The following is a 14,751-nucleotide window of genomic DNA, read 5'->3' as shown; positions in this document are numbered from 1 at the left end:
TGTGTGTGTGTGTGTGTGTGTGTGTGTGTGTGTGTGTGTATGAGTGTGGTCGGGAGTAGCTATGGGGGGTCAGTGTGTATATTAAGTGTCCGGGGGTTAATAAGATCATTCCTAAGGGGACCCGTGGCACCCCATGCATCTTTCATTAGGGGCAGACTCACTCATTTGTCATGTGATCGATAAGCAAAATCATATTTTCTCCACCCTCATCTTTGAAGAATGGAGGGAAATAAGGCAATTTGACTTGCAAAGAGATGGATCACATTTGCTCAATATTCTTTATGGACATTTGCTATACATCTCTAAATGTGTTTCTCTATGGTATCCAATATGGCTTTACTTTTGCTGCTTTCCCCTCTCTCTCTCTCTCGGCTAGATTTATCAAGCCGTTTGTGCCTGTTTCCAGGTGTTAATTGTTTGCAAAGACTGATTTAACCGATGCAAGCTATTTACAAACAGGCCGCACTTGGGTAAAACCGCAGACTGTCTGTCGCGGGAGCTGAAAATGGCAAATTGCGTTTTCCCATGTCATGCATATGCATTCAGAGGAGGGTGGGGGGAAAGTGGGAGTTTCATGTTAAAATGTAGGAGGAGAAGCGTGAAATGCACCTAATTAGGTATTCCCCTGTATTTACGAAAAAAGGCCCATGAAACGCACGTCTTTTTTGGGTTTTGCGGTGACATATTTCCGCCTGGTAGAAGCAGGTGTTAATCCATATTACGGTTAAATGCGTCAATAAGAGGAAGAGGATTAATGTTTCATGATCGCTAAACGTTTGATTTATTTTAATGTTGTGATCAGCGAACTTCTTTCAACTTCGCTTGTGATTAAAGTATGCCGTTCAGTTGTGGACGCTAGAGGGTGACACGGGAAGCAATTTTCACTTCCATCCCGAGCCCGCACAAATACTCCCGTCATATCCCGATCACGTGACAGCCCCCCCAAAAACATTCTGTCCCGCAAAATCCCGAGAGAAAGACTCCCGAATCCCGTCCCGCTCCCTATGTTGATGTCTAAAGTTATCCGACTGTTAGGCTACAGTAGCGTGCGGTGACCATACATTTTGGTAGGGCAGAAAGCCTTGTCTAACTTTTCTTTAATAGCCGATCATTTTGGGCTATATTAAAATTACATATTTTACAGTACTTTGCTGTAGGCTATGCTTAAATCATTTCATAGTTAGATCTCATCCCATCAGTTAAGTTTGCACCGTTCTCATCACGTTAAACCAGCGAAGCATAGCAACGTTGCTATGAGTAAACAAAACAATTTTTTGTGTTCCGCCAGGGTTATGCGATAAATATATTGAGGAATGCGATCGTCAAGGTGTCATGCCCCAACATTGCATGACACATTAAACTCAACGAGAATCGCTTTCCCGGACAGCTCGTGCAATTGAATAGAGTTGTCCTTTGCTGATACTTTCGCCTGTAACTGTTTCTTTGCATCCATTTTGCCTTAGGGCCTATCGCTGAAGCTGATTGATTGTGAACAGGGCAGCTGCTTGTCTTGCTCTGATAGGCTACCAATCAACAACAAACGTATTGTGGGTTGTAATTGGTTCTCTTTTCTAAAACGAAATGCCTCACGTCTTTGGGCGCACTCACTGCATTGCAGCGTCATTTTTTAAGTTAATAATCTCTGGCTTCCCGCCAGCTCCCGTTTATTATTTCCTGTCCCGTCCCAATCACGTTACCAACAGTGAAATTTACTCCCGTACTGCGGGAAACCCGCGGGAATACCGTGACCCGCGGGAGTCCCGAAAAATTGTCACCCTCTAGTGGACGCTCATAAATTGCGGTAGAGGCCGGAGAAAGGTTGGTTACCAGATGAGCTGCTGGTTTGATAAATACTGTGCACAATGAGGAACCACATCGTGCGCTATTACCGAATTCGCAGCATAAACTGCGCTATTTAGTAAATCTACCCTTCTGTCTCTTGCTCTCTCTCTCTCCCTCTTGCTCTCACCCTATCTCTTTCTCTCTCTCTTCTGTCTCTCTCTCTCTCTTGCTCTCACCCTATCTCTTTCTCTCTCTCTTCTGTCTCTCTCTCTCGCCCTTCCTGTGTCTGTGTCTCTGTGTATAAATAAATAAAAAAGAGAGGGAGGGGAGGAGAGATAGAGGGAGAAAGCGAGTGAGAGAGAGATTCCCATTTCCCCAGCCAACTGTGCAGATGCAAACCTCTGATTGCATCAATACCAGGCAGTTCCCATTCTGAGCATGTAAGGCTGGAGAGCAAACAGCATGGGGGGGGGGGAATTAAGTTGATTTCAAATGGTAGGAAACAGGCAGATGGAAAAATGAAAAAATGCCTCCCACCTCCACAGGGAATACCAATGACAGTAATATCTGGGAAACAGAATTAGTTGCTGCCATAAACAACAACAACAACCTGTGGTCATTATCCATAATCGAATTCCCTAACTTCAGAGAGTCATTTGACGGTCATTTGCTTGTTCTTACTAAGAACACTTGATTTGTGTTTATCTTTAATTATGATGTGACATCTACCAACATGCTGTGGCAAATAGTCCAGCAGGAGGAAGAAAGTGCTCATGTTGGAACACATAAAATGGAGCTAAACAGTTCTGCTGACGGAGAAGCCATTGTTTGTTTGTTTGCTGTTGATTCCATAACGATGTCACCACAAGCAGTCCCAATTAAAAGCCTAGACGTAATTGCTCCTTAACAGGATGCTTAAAATCAATCTCTCCCTCGCCTCCTACACACACACACATGCATTCCCAGCTGAAGATAATGCCTTCGTGCTATGGGATTTTTTTCTCTCGTCTCCCAAGAAACACTAATGGAGGAAAATTCATCCTCCAAAATTAGTTATGCTTGACTGTGAAAAAAAAATCTCTTGCTGAATCTGCCTGCTGGGCTATGCATCATGAGCATAGAACAATGGCAAAGCAACAGCCAGCGGTTAGGAAGGTGCGTTGTGCTTCGTCTTCCCCAGAAAGGCGACAGAATGGCGGAGAGCAGGAGGCCGTAGGTGGGAAGCAATGTGGGGTGGGGGTGCCGGATGCTCACCTTCTGCAGGGAGGCGGGTTTGGGAGCCTTCCAGGGAGATTTTTATGACACTTCAATCCCATATACTGCTTGCTGAGTACCAGCACATTGTACTGAGGCAGGGAATTGAGAAGAGAATTGACTTGGGGGCAATGGGTCATTTATTGGAGGCAAACTAGTAGAAGAACAGGGACAGAGAGAGGGGGGGGGAGCAAAAAGGCTGAGTAGGGGCAGCAATCTCAGAAAGTTCCAAACTTCGCCAGAATGACTTTGCACATTAGCTCTCACTGCAGAGTAGGCAGCACAAGAATCTCCCCCTCTCACGCAATCCAACCCCACCCCACCCAACTCACACACACACACACACACACACACACACACACACACACACGTCAGCCTGACTCAGGTTGCCCCACTGGGGAGATACTACACATGTGTGTAGGACGGTAAAGCACGTGTAACACGTAACGATGATGGATGGGCCGCGCCTGCCAGCAGACGGAGCCAGGACCTTCGCCGTTAATAACGACAGACGGCGCGAAAGGCGCGTGCTAATAACATTCAGGTAAATCCATTTCCGTCAAACATCAAGCCTCCAGGCCAGACGCACGGTGGATTAGGGCAGAGACAGAGAGGTGTGACGAGAGATTCATAAACAAAGCCTGCCAGAGGACAGTTGCCAAAAGGGGTGTAAAAAAAGTGACTAATAGCTTTAGAATTGTAAGAATACATACTGATGCACAGTAATAGATGATAAGGTTTTGTCCACTCCATACTCATTATAGTCACCGCAGGGGAGGAAGAAAGGGGGAGGAAAAAACAATAGAAAGGTAGGACAAAGAAAAGGAGAAGAGCCTTGACAAGAACCTAATTAAAGGTGATACTTACACAAATAAATTATTTCTTACTCTGTTCCTACAGCAAATGTTAATTGAGAGCATTTCACACTTGCTAGCTTTTCAGTTTTATTTTCAAGTCTAGGAACAGGGTGAAATCATGAAAGGTTCGCTCATGGCCTAGATCACTGTGCTTAAGACTGAGGAAGCCTCATGCTGAGACTTTGAAACCATAATGAGGGGGCCTCCTGTTAAGATGGCAAAATGCATGACGGTAATATTTAGTAGTAATCAAGGCCAACCTGATATCTGTGTGGATCTACTCTGAACTTGTCTTCACATACTGAAATAAAAAAACCTGACAACCATCATGTAAGTTATTTAACAATGAATATAATTTTAGTGAATTAAAGGCATGAGTATATCGGTAGGTAGTATGAAAAAGTATATCAGGCCTACTTCATTCAATATAATCTCACCATCACCAATTTCTTTATTCTCCCTCATCTTTGTCGTTAATATCATTCACAGTGACAAGACACCATCATATTCGCTTCTCAGCTGTCAGAATCCTCAGTCTCATCACCACTCACTAAATCTCAGATATCAATGTCTGCCTCCTCCTCCTATGGCTACCACGGTCGGTCATCTACCTCTCACATCATAGATATGCCTGTAATCTTCTCACATCACAAAGATCACCTACGCATCTCACATCAGAGAAATCTTCATCATCATCGTCGTCATCGCTCATCTCTTTTTCTTGTCTCCCCTTCACCCCTTGCTCTGTGTTATTAGCCAGCCTCTGAGCATGCTCTGCTGTTTTATCCAAAGGCCACTCTTTTGAAACCTCAGAGCCTCTCACACACACACACACACACACACACACACACGCACGCACGCGCGCGCACACACACACACGCCCACACACACCACGTCTGCTTGCCAAAGCAGAACCGCATAAAATGTCAGAAAAAAGAAATGCCGTTCTCATCCGGTTCTGTGTGCCTACGGCCTCACCATCCATCAGGCATATGTCAGTGGCAACAGCCCTGGCCCTATGGGTAATTCCGCGTTCGGGGGTGCACGCGGAGAGTCACTGCCCGTAGCGCAGGCCCAACCGAGCGGCAACTGTGGCGCGTTCGGCCGAGCGGCAGCCCGTTCCCACACTTAATGTGCTCCGCTCGAGTGGGAGCGACAGACATGATTTTATTTGCCACCGCGGAGGTCCGGGAGGTCCAGCACGACAATGGCAAGAGACAAGGAGATAGAACTCACGCGGAGCAGAGCAAGTGCAAAGCAGTGCAAAGTAAATGTGTAATGCTCGCCTTAAGTCATATTGGGCGAGACAAACACAGAGGCATGGACATGGTACTGTGGTGAACTAGTCATGGTTGAGTGCTATGAAAGTCTCCTTCTGAATGTGTGGTAGCAACAGAGCTCTTCAGATCCTTGAGCCTTGGGGTTATTTGTTTGTGGTGTGGTTGGATGGAGGGCAGACACCACTAGTTCAGGCTGGAATTAAACTACATTTCTTTGGAGGTTTCTGGAGGTCAAAAACAGCCCCTGGACTTGAGTCTTGTGCCCACGCCAGTTAAACACAATTGATGCGCAGAACATCATGGTGTTTATTATGTGCACATGCATAGAGATTAATTACTTCTCTCCACCTAGCTTGGCAGAAAGTTGTTAACCTCTATTGTAAAACCTGTTCACAGTGATTGCACTGATTAGGTTTTTTTCCGGATGAGACCTCAACAGCAAGCCTGACTCCATTAAATCAAGTCCCTAACATACACAGAAAACACCTATGAGCCCATTTGAACTCATTGTGTGAATTACCCAGAGAGGAGCGAGCTTTGGTAAAGATCCAGCTATCATCTTGTATGGATGTACTGTATCACATACAGTACAAGTTCAATATACCATGAGGGATCAGTCATGTTGGAAATAAATAAGATGTGATCGTGAAGAAATAGGCATCCTGGGCATGACTGAAGAAGCAAACAAAACAAAGACAAAACTATTGACACAGCTGAAACAATGATTAAACAATATAACAATGGACTTAGAATTGATGCTGCACTATGCACAGCCTTTCTGTCTCTATTTTAAAATATTTGTGAGTGATTGCTATGGCACAGATTAAAAACAAAACAGTCAAAAATGCACTTTCAAATTGTCGTTAAAAAATGGTCAAATTCAGTAGAGTTGCTTGGCATTGTAGGTCTTTTTTAATGGAATGCATCATATCCTTCATCCAGCTGGATGACTCATCAAGCCAGAGCTTAAAAAAAGCCCTTGCATTTGACTGAATTGTTACCAATGGCTTTTTCAGAGACAAAAATGAACGTCCAAATGGACTGAAAGGACAAAAAAGGATGCAGAGGAGGAACTAAAAAGGTCCATGCTGAGCTGTGCCAGCAAGAGGGAATAAGTGACATTGAGGGCTCCATGACGTCTTCTCACATATGGCATGAAGATTAGGAAACAGTTTGGCTGAGGTTCTTTTTGAGCAATAGATTTAGTATTCCATGCCTTGAACACAGAAGGGACTAAACATACTGCAATGAGAATGCAGTGAGAATGCTGACCACTTGTGAGGAAGTTTGTTATTAAGAAAATGTGATTAAATTCAACTGTCTACCTTAGATTAGAACCGTCATTTACAATGCAAATTATTTGAAGTAATTCAGTTATTTTCTCTGTAGTTTTATTGGTTGGAGTTGCCATTTAGTGTCTCAAGTTCTGGGCTCTGTAAAATGCCTGGAGACCATTTCAATTGTTATTTTCACTATGTAAATAAAATGTAATGGATTTAAATCTAATGATGAGTTGTGTCTTACAGAGATATCTCGATATCTTAAGTTTGCCAACAAACAGTTTTTTTCAAACAGCTTGAAGCAACACATGACTCAGATAAGCCAGGATATTTGGATCTTAGTCCATGATCGTGGGAATATTTTGAAGTATATTCAAGGACTGGAGCTGTATTTTCATTAACAGGCCCACTCAGCCACTGCTACTTATCTCAAGGACATGGGGGCCTATATAAAAAGCACTCTCCATTTCTGTTCTGTATAGGCACATTCATGGGCACTTTATGTGTAAATGGGCTGAGTGAAGAATAATAATAAAAGGCACGTGTAATGATCAATATATACCTTCACAGTGTATGACTCATTTCACACCTGCTGCTGTAAGCACATTGCTGACAGATGAGAATTGATCAAGTGGCCAAAGAAATTCCAAGATGACAGCAAAAATTGACATTATTATATTTGTGCTTAAAATAATATCACAAATACAGATACAATTCAACAATGTCTCACCTGTTGTGAGTTTTTTTTGTTGTATCACATTTACACAGTTATATGATAGGCACCTTTACTTTTGACAGGCTAAGCTAAATTCTGCACCTTCACCCGTTATAAGTGGGGCTGACAATTTTGCCAAATTAAAGTGATTTTAACTGTATGCAAATATTATGGAAAAGAAAACTGAACGGTGATGAGAAGTCCAGAAAAATATAATACATCTACATGCATTTTACTTACATAAAGTAAAATACTGAGCCGTTTCAATACCTGTATTGTTTTCTAGGTGTCAGCACAAGTGCTGATTCTCGACATGCTCCAGACATCTTATGCAGCACTTCCATCCCGTTGCACCAACCTTCCCAGTCTTGAACAAAGCACAGTGTGTGTATGTGTGGCTGAATAATACCATGATGCACACTGAAGCTTTTGACAACATCAGTATGTTGCAGCACAGCATGTGACAGTCTGCACACACAAAATACAGGGCCCTTAGTGTCATTCCCGACTGCTTGGAGGGAGGGAGAGAGGGACAGAGAGAGGGATGTAGAGATAGAGATAGAGAGAGCAGAGGGAGAGAGAGAGATGTGGAGAGAGGGAAATATATTGTTTTCCCCATTGCCTATGCAGCAGACTTGACTCAAACCTCAGTGCGGCTGATGCTCGTCACACAGAGTGCCACTGTGAATTGAGGCATTTCTTTGTTCCCAAACCTCAAAAAAGAAAACAAAAACAAAAAAATGTCCCGCCGTTCTCTGAGGGTGGGACTTGCTGTCAGTTTCCATGTCTCTATCCTCCTCTCAGCGCCTGTGTGAGCCACCAAGGAGGAGTGAGGGGGGGGAATTAAGTCCCATAATTACCTCTCAGAGCCTCTGGTTTTTGCTGAGAAAAAGCTTTTCAGAGAGTTTCCCCTTCTTTATGGTCAGTCATAAAAATCCACCTTCGCCTCGTAAAATGTCTCTATATCGCCGAGGCATTCTTTAAAAACCTGTCTCTTCATGGTACATCACCCTAACCTGAAATATAGGGGCACTAGACCCAAGGTCGACATAGGTCGATAGCTGGCTGATAAATTTGGCATGTGAATGCACCACGCTCAACCTACATGAAACTCAGGAAACAGCTTGGCCTTGTAAACTGCATCCTCTTTTTTTTACCAAAACATGTCCTATTCCATGCTCTTTTCCCACAGCGGGCAAAAAGGTGACAAGATGGAGCATTAGCATACATCTTTACAAGCACGGAGCTCACACAAAGATATTCAAATAGAAGAGCATCTTGAGCTTTTGCAGGAGTGCTGTACTGCAGTAATTTTGTGCTGGTGGTGCTGGAGACTATCCCCACTGCCCCACTTTCTGGTTTCACCTCGGGGTCTGCTATTGATGCACTGCTAGAATATCACACAGTAACGAATGCGACTGAGCCGTAATGATCCACCCTGGCGGTGATACAGAGATGGTGTGCGGATAGCCGCCGCGGAGCCGGTGGTGGTGGAGGAGGCTGGGCGAACGCCTCGGCTCTGCCACCCCCCCCCCCCCCCAACCAAAAACGCGCAGTGTCCATTAATTCATCAGGGGGCGCTAATGAAACACATCCAAGCAAACAAGCTGTGCGCGGTATTTCAAGCGGAGCCAGGGGTGCCACATCAAGCCCGGATCCCGAGGAGACGCGGGCAGGCACGGGCATCACGCGCCATCACACGCCTCATACTGCTGGCAGACCAATTCATTCTGTTTATTATCCTAAAAGCGCTTAAGTTTTCCCTCAAAAGCACCCAAAAAAAAAAAAAAAAAAAAAACACAGCACCAAGCCAAAAGAATTCCACTCATGTGGACCTTGAAGGGGGAGCGTAAAGGACAGTCACACAGAGCCAGTACCGCCGGACGCACTTCAGAGGCCACCGCCTTCTGTAGTGTCTCTGTAATCACAGCATCAATTTAATCAGTCAAAGCCAAAGCCCCTACACTTCCTACTTCTAAAATCCTCTCCATTTGAGCAGTGAAAACGGGGATAAAAAAAATGATCCATCAATCTAAAATAAGGAGCGAATCAAAACGTGATCTCAGAGGCAATATGTCTGCCCAGCTTGAGCATGCATCATTAATTGCTCTTTTTTTAGGCAGAATACAGTGCGTCTTTAAACAATGTTTTCAACTAGCCTCGCTTTCGTTTCAGAGAAAATTATCCTCCTCCTTATCCCCCGTCTTAGCCCACGTGTGACGCTCACATAGAGAAATGGCATAGCACAGGGGGGGGGGGGGCACCACAATGGCAATACAAAGAGCAGCAAATGACTTCAGAATGGCCTCACAATGACGGCTCCTTATCAGGTAATAACCTCGGCCCTTACTCAGCCTACTTTATTCCAGAGGAGACCAAAAAGAAGGGAGGGGTGCAGAGGTGATAAAGAGAGAAATGGTGAAAAGAGAGAAAGTGACAGTGTGTGTGTGTGTGTGTGTGTGCGAGTGAGAGAGATAATGCATGGTCTCTAGTTCATTGGTTCATGTCAACCCTTGATGTTGAAATACACTCACCACTTGACAGCAAAGACAAATAAAAAGAACACATGGTTAGAGTCAAGATCACTAACCTATAGTACACTATGGACTGTGATAGACATTGAAACCCAAATCAGTGTGTCTCCAGCCTGTTTACACCCATTAATTGTTGTCTAACTAATGACACAATCAATAGCCAAGCCTCCCATTATCTCATGCCTAACAAAACAGAACAACGAATTCACCCACTCAAATTTAATGACCAGATCCACATAAGAGTCGGGGAGGAGGAAGCAGAGAATAGAGTGAACCGGTTTGCATCTGTGTCTGTATTGATCTGACAGAGAGAATGAACGCCTAGCAAATCCATTTACATCTGCCATGCATGCTTTTTGGCTAGGCTGTGGTTAGCGGGCTATAATCACCAGCCCTCACTCCTTTTCTGCTGTCAGTCCCAGGAGATGAATGCCAGCGGACGACACTTGTTTGGCGAGAGTTTGCCAAGCGTGATGCCATTTACGCAGGGCTGAGGTGGGGAGGGAATGCCCCTGCGGTGCCCGGTAACAAGCTGCCACACAGATGACTGGTCGTGGAACAACAGCGGGGCCTGTGCGTGAGACAGCTCTGCTTCAGTGACTCGCTCTTCCTACATCCCACCAACTCCCCATCTCTCTCTCTCTCTGTCTCTATCTCTCTCTCTCTCTCTCTCACACACACACACACTCTCTCTCTCTTTCTCTCTCTCACCACACAGGAGACTCCAGACTCTTAAAAATGTGAACTCTTGCAATATTTTGACCAGAAATGACTACTGTAGACCTATGGGAAGCCAAAGTCATTCAGAGTTTCAAGGAAACAAATTTGCCGCATTGGAGAAACAGGAGTCTGATTTGGGCTCATAAGTTGGTGTGGTTTTAGCCTCAATTGCTTCCTGGTGACCTGTGAATGATTATACAGTGAGCCTACAGTCTACGTTTATAGAATTGCCTCTGTGTTGTTCACCCAAAACCAAGTATGCACAGTGATAAGAACAGATCGTTAGCGCTACACTGATCTAACCCACATCAAGTTGCTTTGCTAAAATATGTTCAAAACAGACATTGGTATCTACAACAACATAATAAAACAATCAATAAAAGATTAAACATCAAAGTCTATGGTGCATAACAAAGACACTGTGATGACATTGTGATGTAATGACAACATAATGTTCATTTTATTTTTGTTAAAGGATGTTTTGCTGGAACCTGAACACTTAATATTATTAATGATATTTTTTTTGTTAAATTAACCAAATTATTTTATTATTATCCCCAGAGAAGCAGTAAGTAGAAGCCCTAATATCACTGGTATTAAACGTTGTTCATGTGTATGGTTCCTTTCCCATACTACTGTGGTACTCCATGCCATTGCCAAGCCCCCTCCCCTCCCCCAGCAACTCTCCTCTCTGCTCCACTGACCACCCAGCGGAGGCTGGAGAGTCCACTCATCCTTGAGCTTTGTGCTCTGTTAACCTCACTCACAGTGGGCCAGCAAAATGGATGAAAAGCATAATGCAATAAGACAAAATTTGAAGTGAAATCCCTGCACAGGCCGAGTGTAGCCTTAGTGTAATGGTATCAGGAAGGCAGAGGTGAAACCCGCTTTTTTGAAGATCGCCGACTTGCCTCATATTTTTTTGTCAAAAGGCGGACGGGTGAGTCCACACCGGCTGATCTTGAACCAGTTGAATCTATGCAACACCGACTTTTTTTTTATCCTCGCCGAGAACATTGCTGGATTCTTCTTTTTTTTTATCAGTAACCCTATGAAAGTCAATTTATCCACCAAGACATTTCCCTCTCTCATTTATCCAGCCGATCCCATGCACCCGAGCAAGTCTTTTGCTGTTCACTCCTCATCAGCTACAGGCAAGAGAGAGGGTCATAGTTAATTTATAACCCTTCTAGGTTATGTCAAGAAATCAGGAAGGGCATTTACACTCAAAGAGCTCATTCAAGCTAAGTGTTACGGAAGGTTTTGCATAGATTCATGTCTTGTCAGGGTCACTGACACACTGAAGTAACTGGTCCTCTGAAACGACTGTATGTTGGTATGGAATTTAGGTTCCAGAGAGATTTCTGGAGTCAGGCTGTCTAAGCAGGCTTTGTTCATCTTTTCTCGACTGTTACCCGTTACATTGTTTCATTCTCTAGTCATCAAGTTTGTTTTGTTTACCATTCCTATCAAAACAAAGTGACAGTCAATTACAGCCCAAAGAACAGCTAACATGACATGTAGCACTTAAGCTGTGTATTCTCTCTCATGTCTGTGATAAGGGGTTTGCCTGTCCCAGGTCCAGTAGTGTGTCGCGGCGGGTTGTTGATGGGCTGGAGTTGTTTATGGCTCAGTCCGAGCTTCTGTGTTTGTTTTCCATTTACAGCCCCAGAGCTGTGTTTGAGCACCAGTGCGGTTTTGGAGTGCATACACTCAACAGAGAGCCAGAGGGAGCCGTGAGGATCGGTCCCCCGGGTCGAGTCAGGACATCGAATTAGAGTCGCAGATGTTCAAGATGTTCAAGATCACCAATCTGTGCAATGAGAGCAAGCAAGGCACCACTTCTGCAGTGGTGGAGAGTCACATGTGGTGATGTGTAGGTATGTGCATTTTGTTTCTCCTCCTCCATCTCCACCCAGCAGTGTGTGGGGCTTTATCCAGGGCACAATGTTCTGCATCTCATACACTTCTATAGGGCCCCATCTGATACTCCTCCGTTCCTCCTCCTCCTCTTCCTCCTCCTCTATGGGGCCTTATATATAAACTCCTTTCTCTCTGTTATTCTTTTCTTTCATTATTCTTTTGTTTTTCTCTGTGAGTACCAACATACCTCTCTGCGCCTCTTCATCTGTGTGAGCACCCATCGCCAGCTCTCGTCTCCTCTCTTCTCCTGCCCTCCTCCTCCTCTCCTCATCATCGCTCCCTCTCCTCCCTCTGGTCTCTTTCGCGCCGCACAAAGCCACTTTCTCTCTCCACCTCTGGCCACTAAAGCACGCTGAAAACTCCATCACCACAACCAACCAACCCCGCCCCCCCCAGAACCCCTGCTTTGTCTGTGTCCACCAGCATGAGGGGGCACCACTGTGTTCTAACTCAGGGAGAGAGCGCGCCCATGGTGGTGGGTGACTAGTGGTGGTTGTAGAGCGGTGGTGGTGTTGTGGGGGGGGGGGGGTTCTATTTCTCCGTCTTGCGGGCGTGTGCGGCAGTATGCCAGGCTCTCCCTGCGCCATGGCCCCGGGTTTGTTGTTCCACAAAAGGAGGCTGCGCTGCGCCGCTGTGCTCTGCATGCAAATCCCGCTACACGCCTCCCGATGCGAGCCTGCAGGGCCGCCATCCAGCCCAGAGACTTCACAGTTCAGCAGCGCCTCGCCCCGCCACGCTGACAGCTCCGGCTGCTCTTCGCCGTGGACGGGTTGCGGGTGGTCTCTCAAGTTCATGTGCACCCCAATAGCCAACACGCACGCGCACACACGCACACACGCACACACACACACACACACACACACACACACACACACTCATTGATTCATGTGAACTCGCCTGTGTTGGTGCATACAGTATGAAGCATCTTGTATGTGCTTGGGTTGACATAGTCACTGTGAAAGTGTGTGAAATGTGAATGTGTGAATTGGTTGCTGAACGTATTTCTGATGTGTGCAGACTTCATGGGCCATCTCTCTGAATTCTTGATGTCTGTGATTCAGAAGTAGTAAACTGAAATTAAGGATACATCTTTTTCAAATGGAAAGCAGTGGGAGCTATGTAATGAGAATGACAGTAACAGAAAAAAAGAAAAACAGATACAGAAAGAAAAATGGAAAGAGAAAACAGAAAGAGAGAGAGAGAGAGAGAGAGAGAGAGTGAGAGTGAGTGAAGTAGAGAAATCAGATGAGACTCTCACTGTTCAGCTGCTCAGTCCCAGTTGCTTTTGTCTCAGCGATTCCACTCTGATGCCACAAGTGCTGAGTTATATGCCCGTATCATTAAGAAATAAATAGCCTCCTCTTATCTAAGGAAACTGAGTCATGAGCATGAGAATCACACAAACGCGTCTGTAGCTCTGAGAGAGAGAGAGAGAGACTCATGGTCAAAGAAAGCGAGAAAAAAGCATACGCATTCATGAGTACCCGGTCTTTCACACTATGCATATACATAGTCTCTCTCTGACACATACAGCCTTGTGTTCACTTTCTTTCATGCACACAGGCAGGCAGGCACACACACACACACGCACGCACACGCACACACACGCACACACACACACACACACACACACACACACACACACACTCATTGGCTGGAGGACCGATGAAGGCTGTGATGTTCCAGCAGAGTGCCAAACAGCTGATTAGATTATGACAAGCAGTGCATCAGAGGCTACCTCACTGACATATATTACTCGTCCTCCTACACCCTTCGGCTCCCTCTCAAGATACAGGTGCACTTCACTTTTTTTCTCTGATCAATCCCAACGCACTTACATATTGCAGATACATTACTCCCCATACCACAGCCATTGGTTCCCTCCTGATCCACAGGTGCATCTTCCAACACACACACACACACACACACACACACACACACACACACACACACACACACACACACACACACACTCCACATGCCATGCCACCTGTGCTAAGCCATCAGTCCTGTCTTGTCACCCACACCTTCTGGAAGCCATCTTGTGGGTTTTCCCATGGGGGAAAAGAGAGCCAAGTGCTGGCACCGTGCACCATTTGGTGCTGTGGACTGTTGCGTCTAAAGTGGTCAGCTTGGGTCATAGCTAACAAGGTGCCAGGGAAGCCAGCCCGCGCGAGAAGCATTTGCTAGCGCCGGCTGCCGCGCTGGCCGATGGTCATTCTCGCGTTCGAGCGGCTGAGTGGACTCCAGGAGAAGATCCAGGAGGCCTGTCGCATCCTTCATCAGTCAGTGAGCTTGGAAAGCCAGAGTCGGGGAAGAAGAGAGGATTGGGCCTCTGGAGGAGCCAGAGAGGAGGAGGAGGAGGAGGAGAGCTTTTAGATTTTGGCAGGATGCATGGAGGGGCTG

The 14,751-nt window shown here is 45.5% G+C and overlaps 1 protein-coding gene across 1 annotated transcript in view; it reads right to left on the bottom strand.

Moving 5' to 3' along the window:
* LOC143122657 (transmembrane protein 132D) overlaps positions 1–13,139 on the bottom strand; it is a 115,487-nt gene extending 102,348 nt beyond the window's left edge. The window contains exon 1 of the mRNA XM_076283438.1: positions 13,004–13,139. Coding sequence (XP_076139553.1) covers positions 13,004–13,139 — 136 coding nt within the window. The remainder of the gene's footprint in view (positions 1–13,003) is intronic.
* Between the last annotated feature and the right edge of the window lie 1,612 nt (positions 13,140–14,751).

This window comes from Alosa pseudoharengus, unplaced genomic scaffold (assembly GCF_046254945.1).
Source record: "Alosa pseudoharengus isolate Yale_2024_CS ecotype anadromous, Long Island Sound unplaced genomic scaffold, YU_APseudo_1.1 YU_APseudo_1.1_scf_14, whole genome shotgun sequence".
NCBI lineage: Eukaryota > Metazoa > Chordata > Actinopteri > Clupeiformes > Clupeidae > Alosa > Alosa pseudoharengus.
Note: the sequence above shows the minus strand (reverse complement) of the source record. Positions and strands in the feature narration are given on the sequence as shown.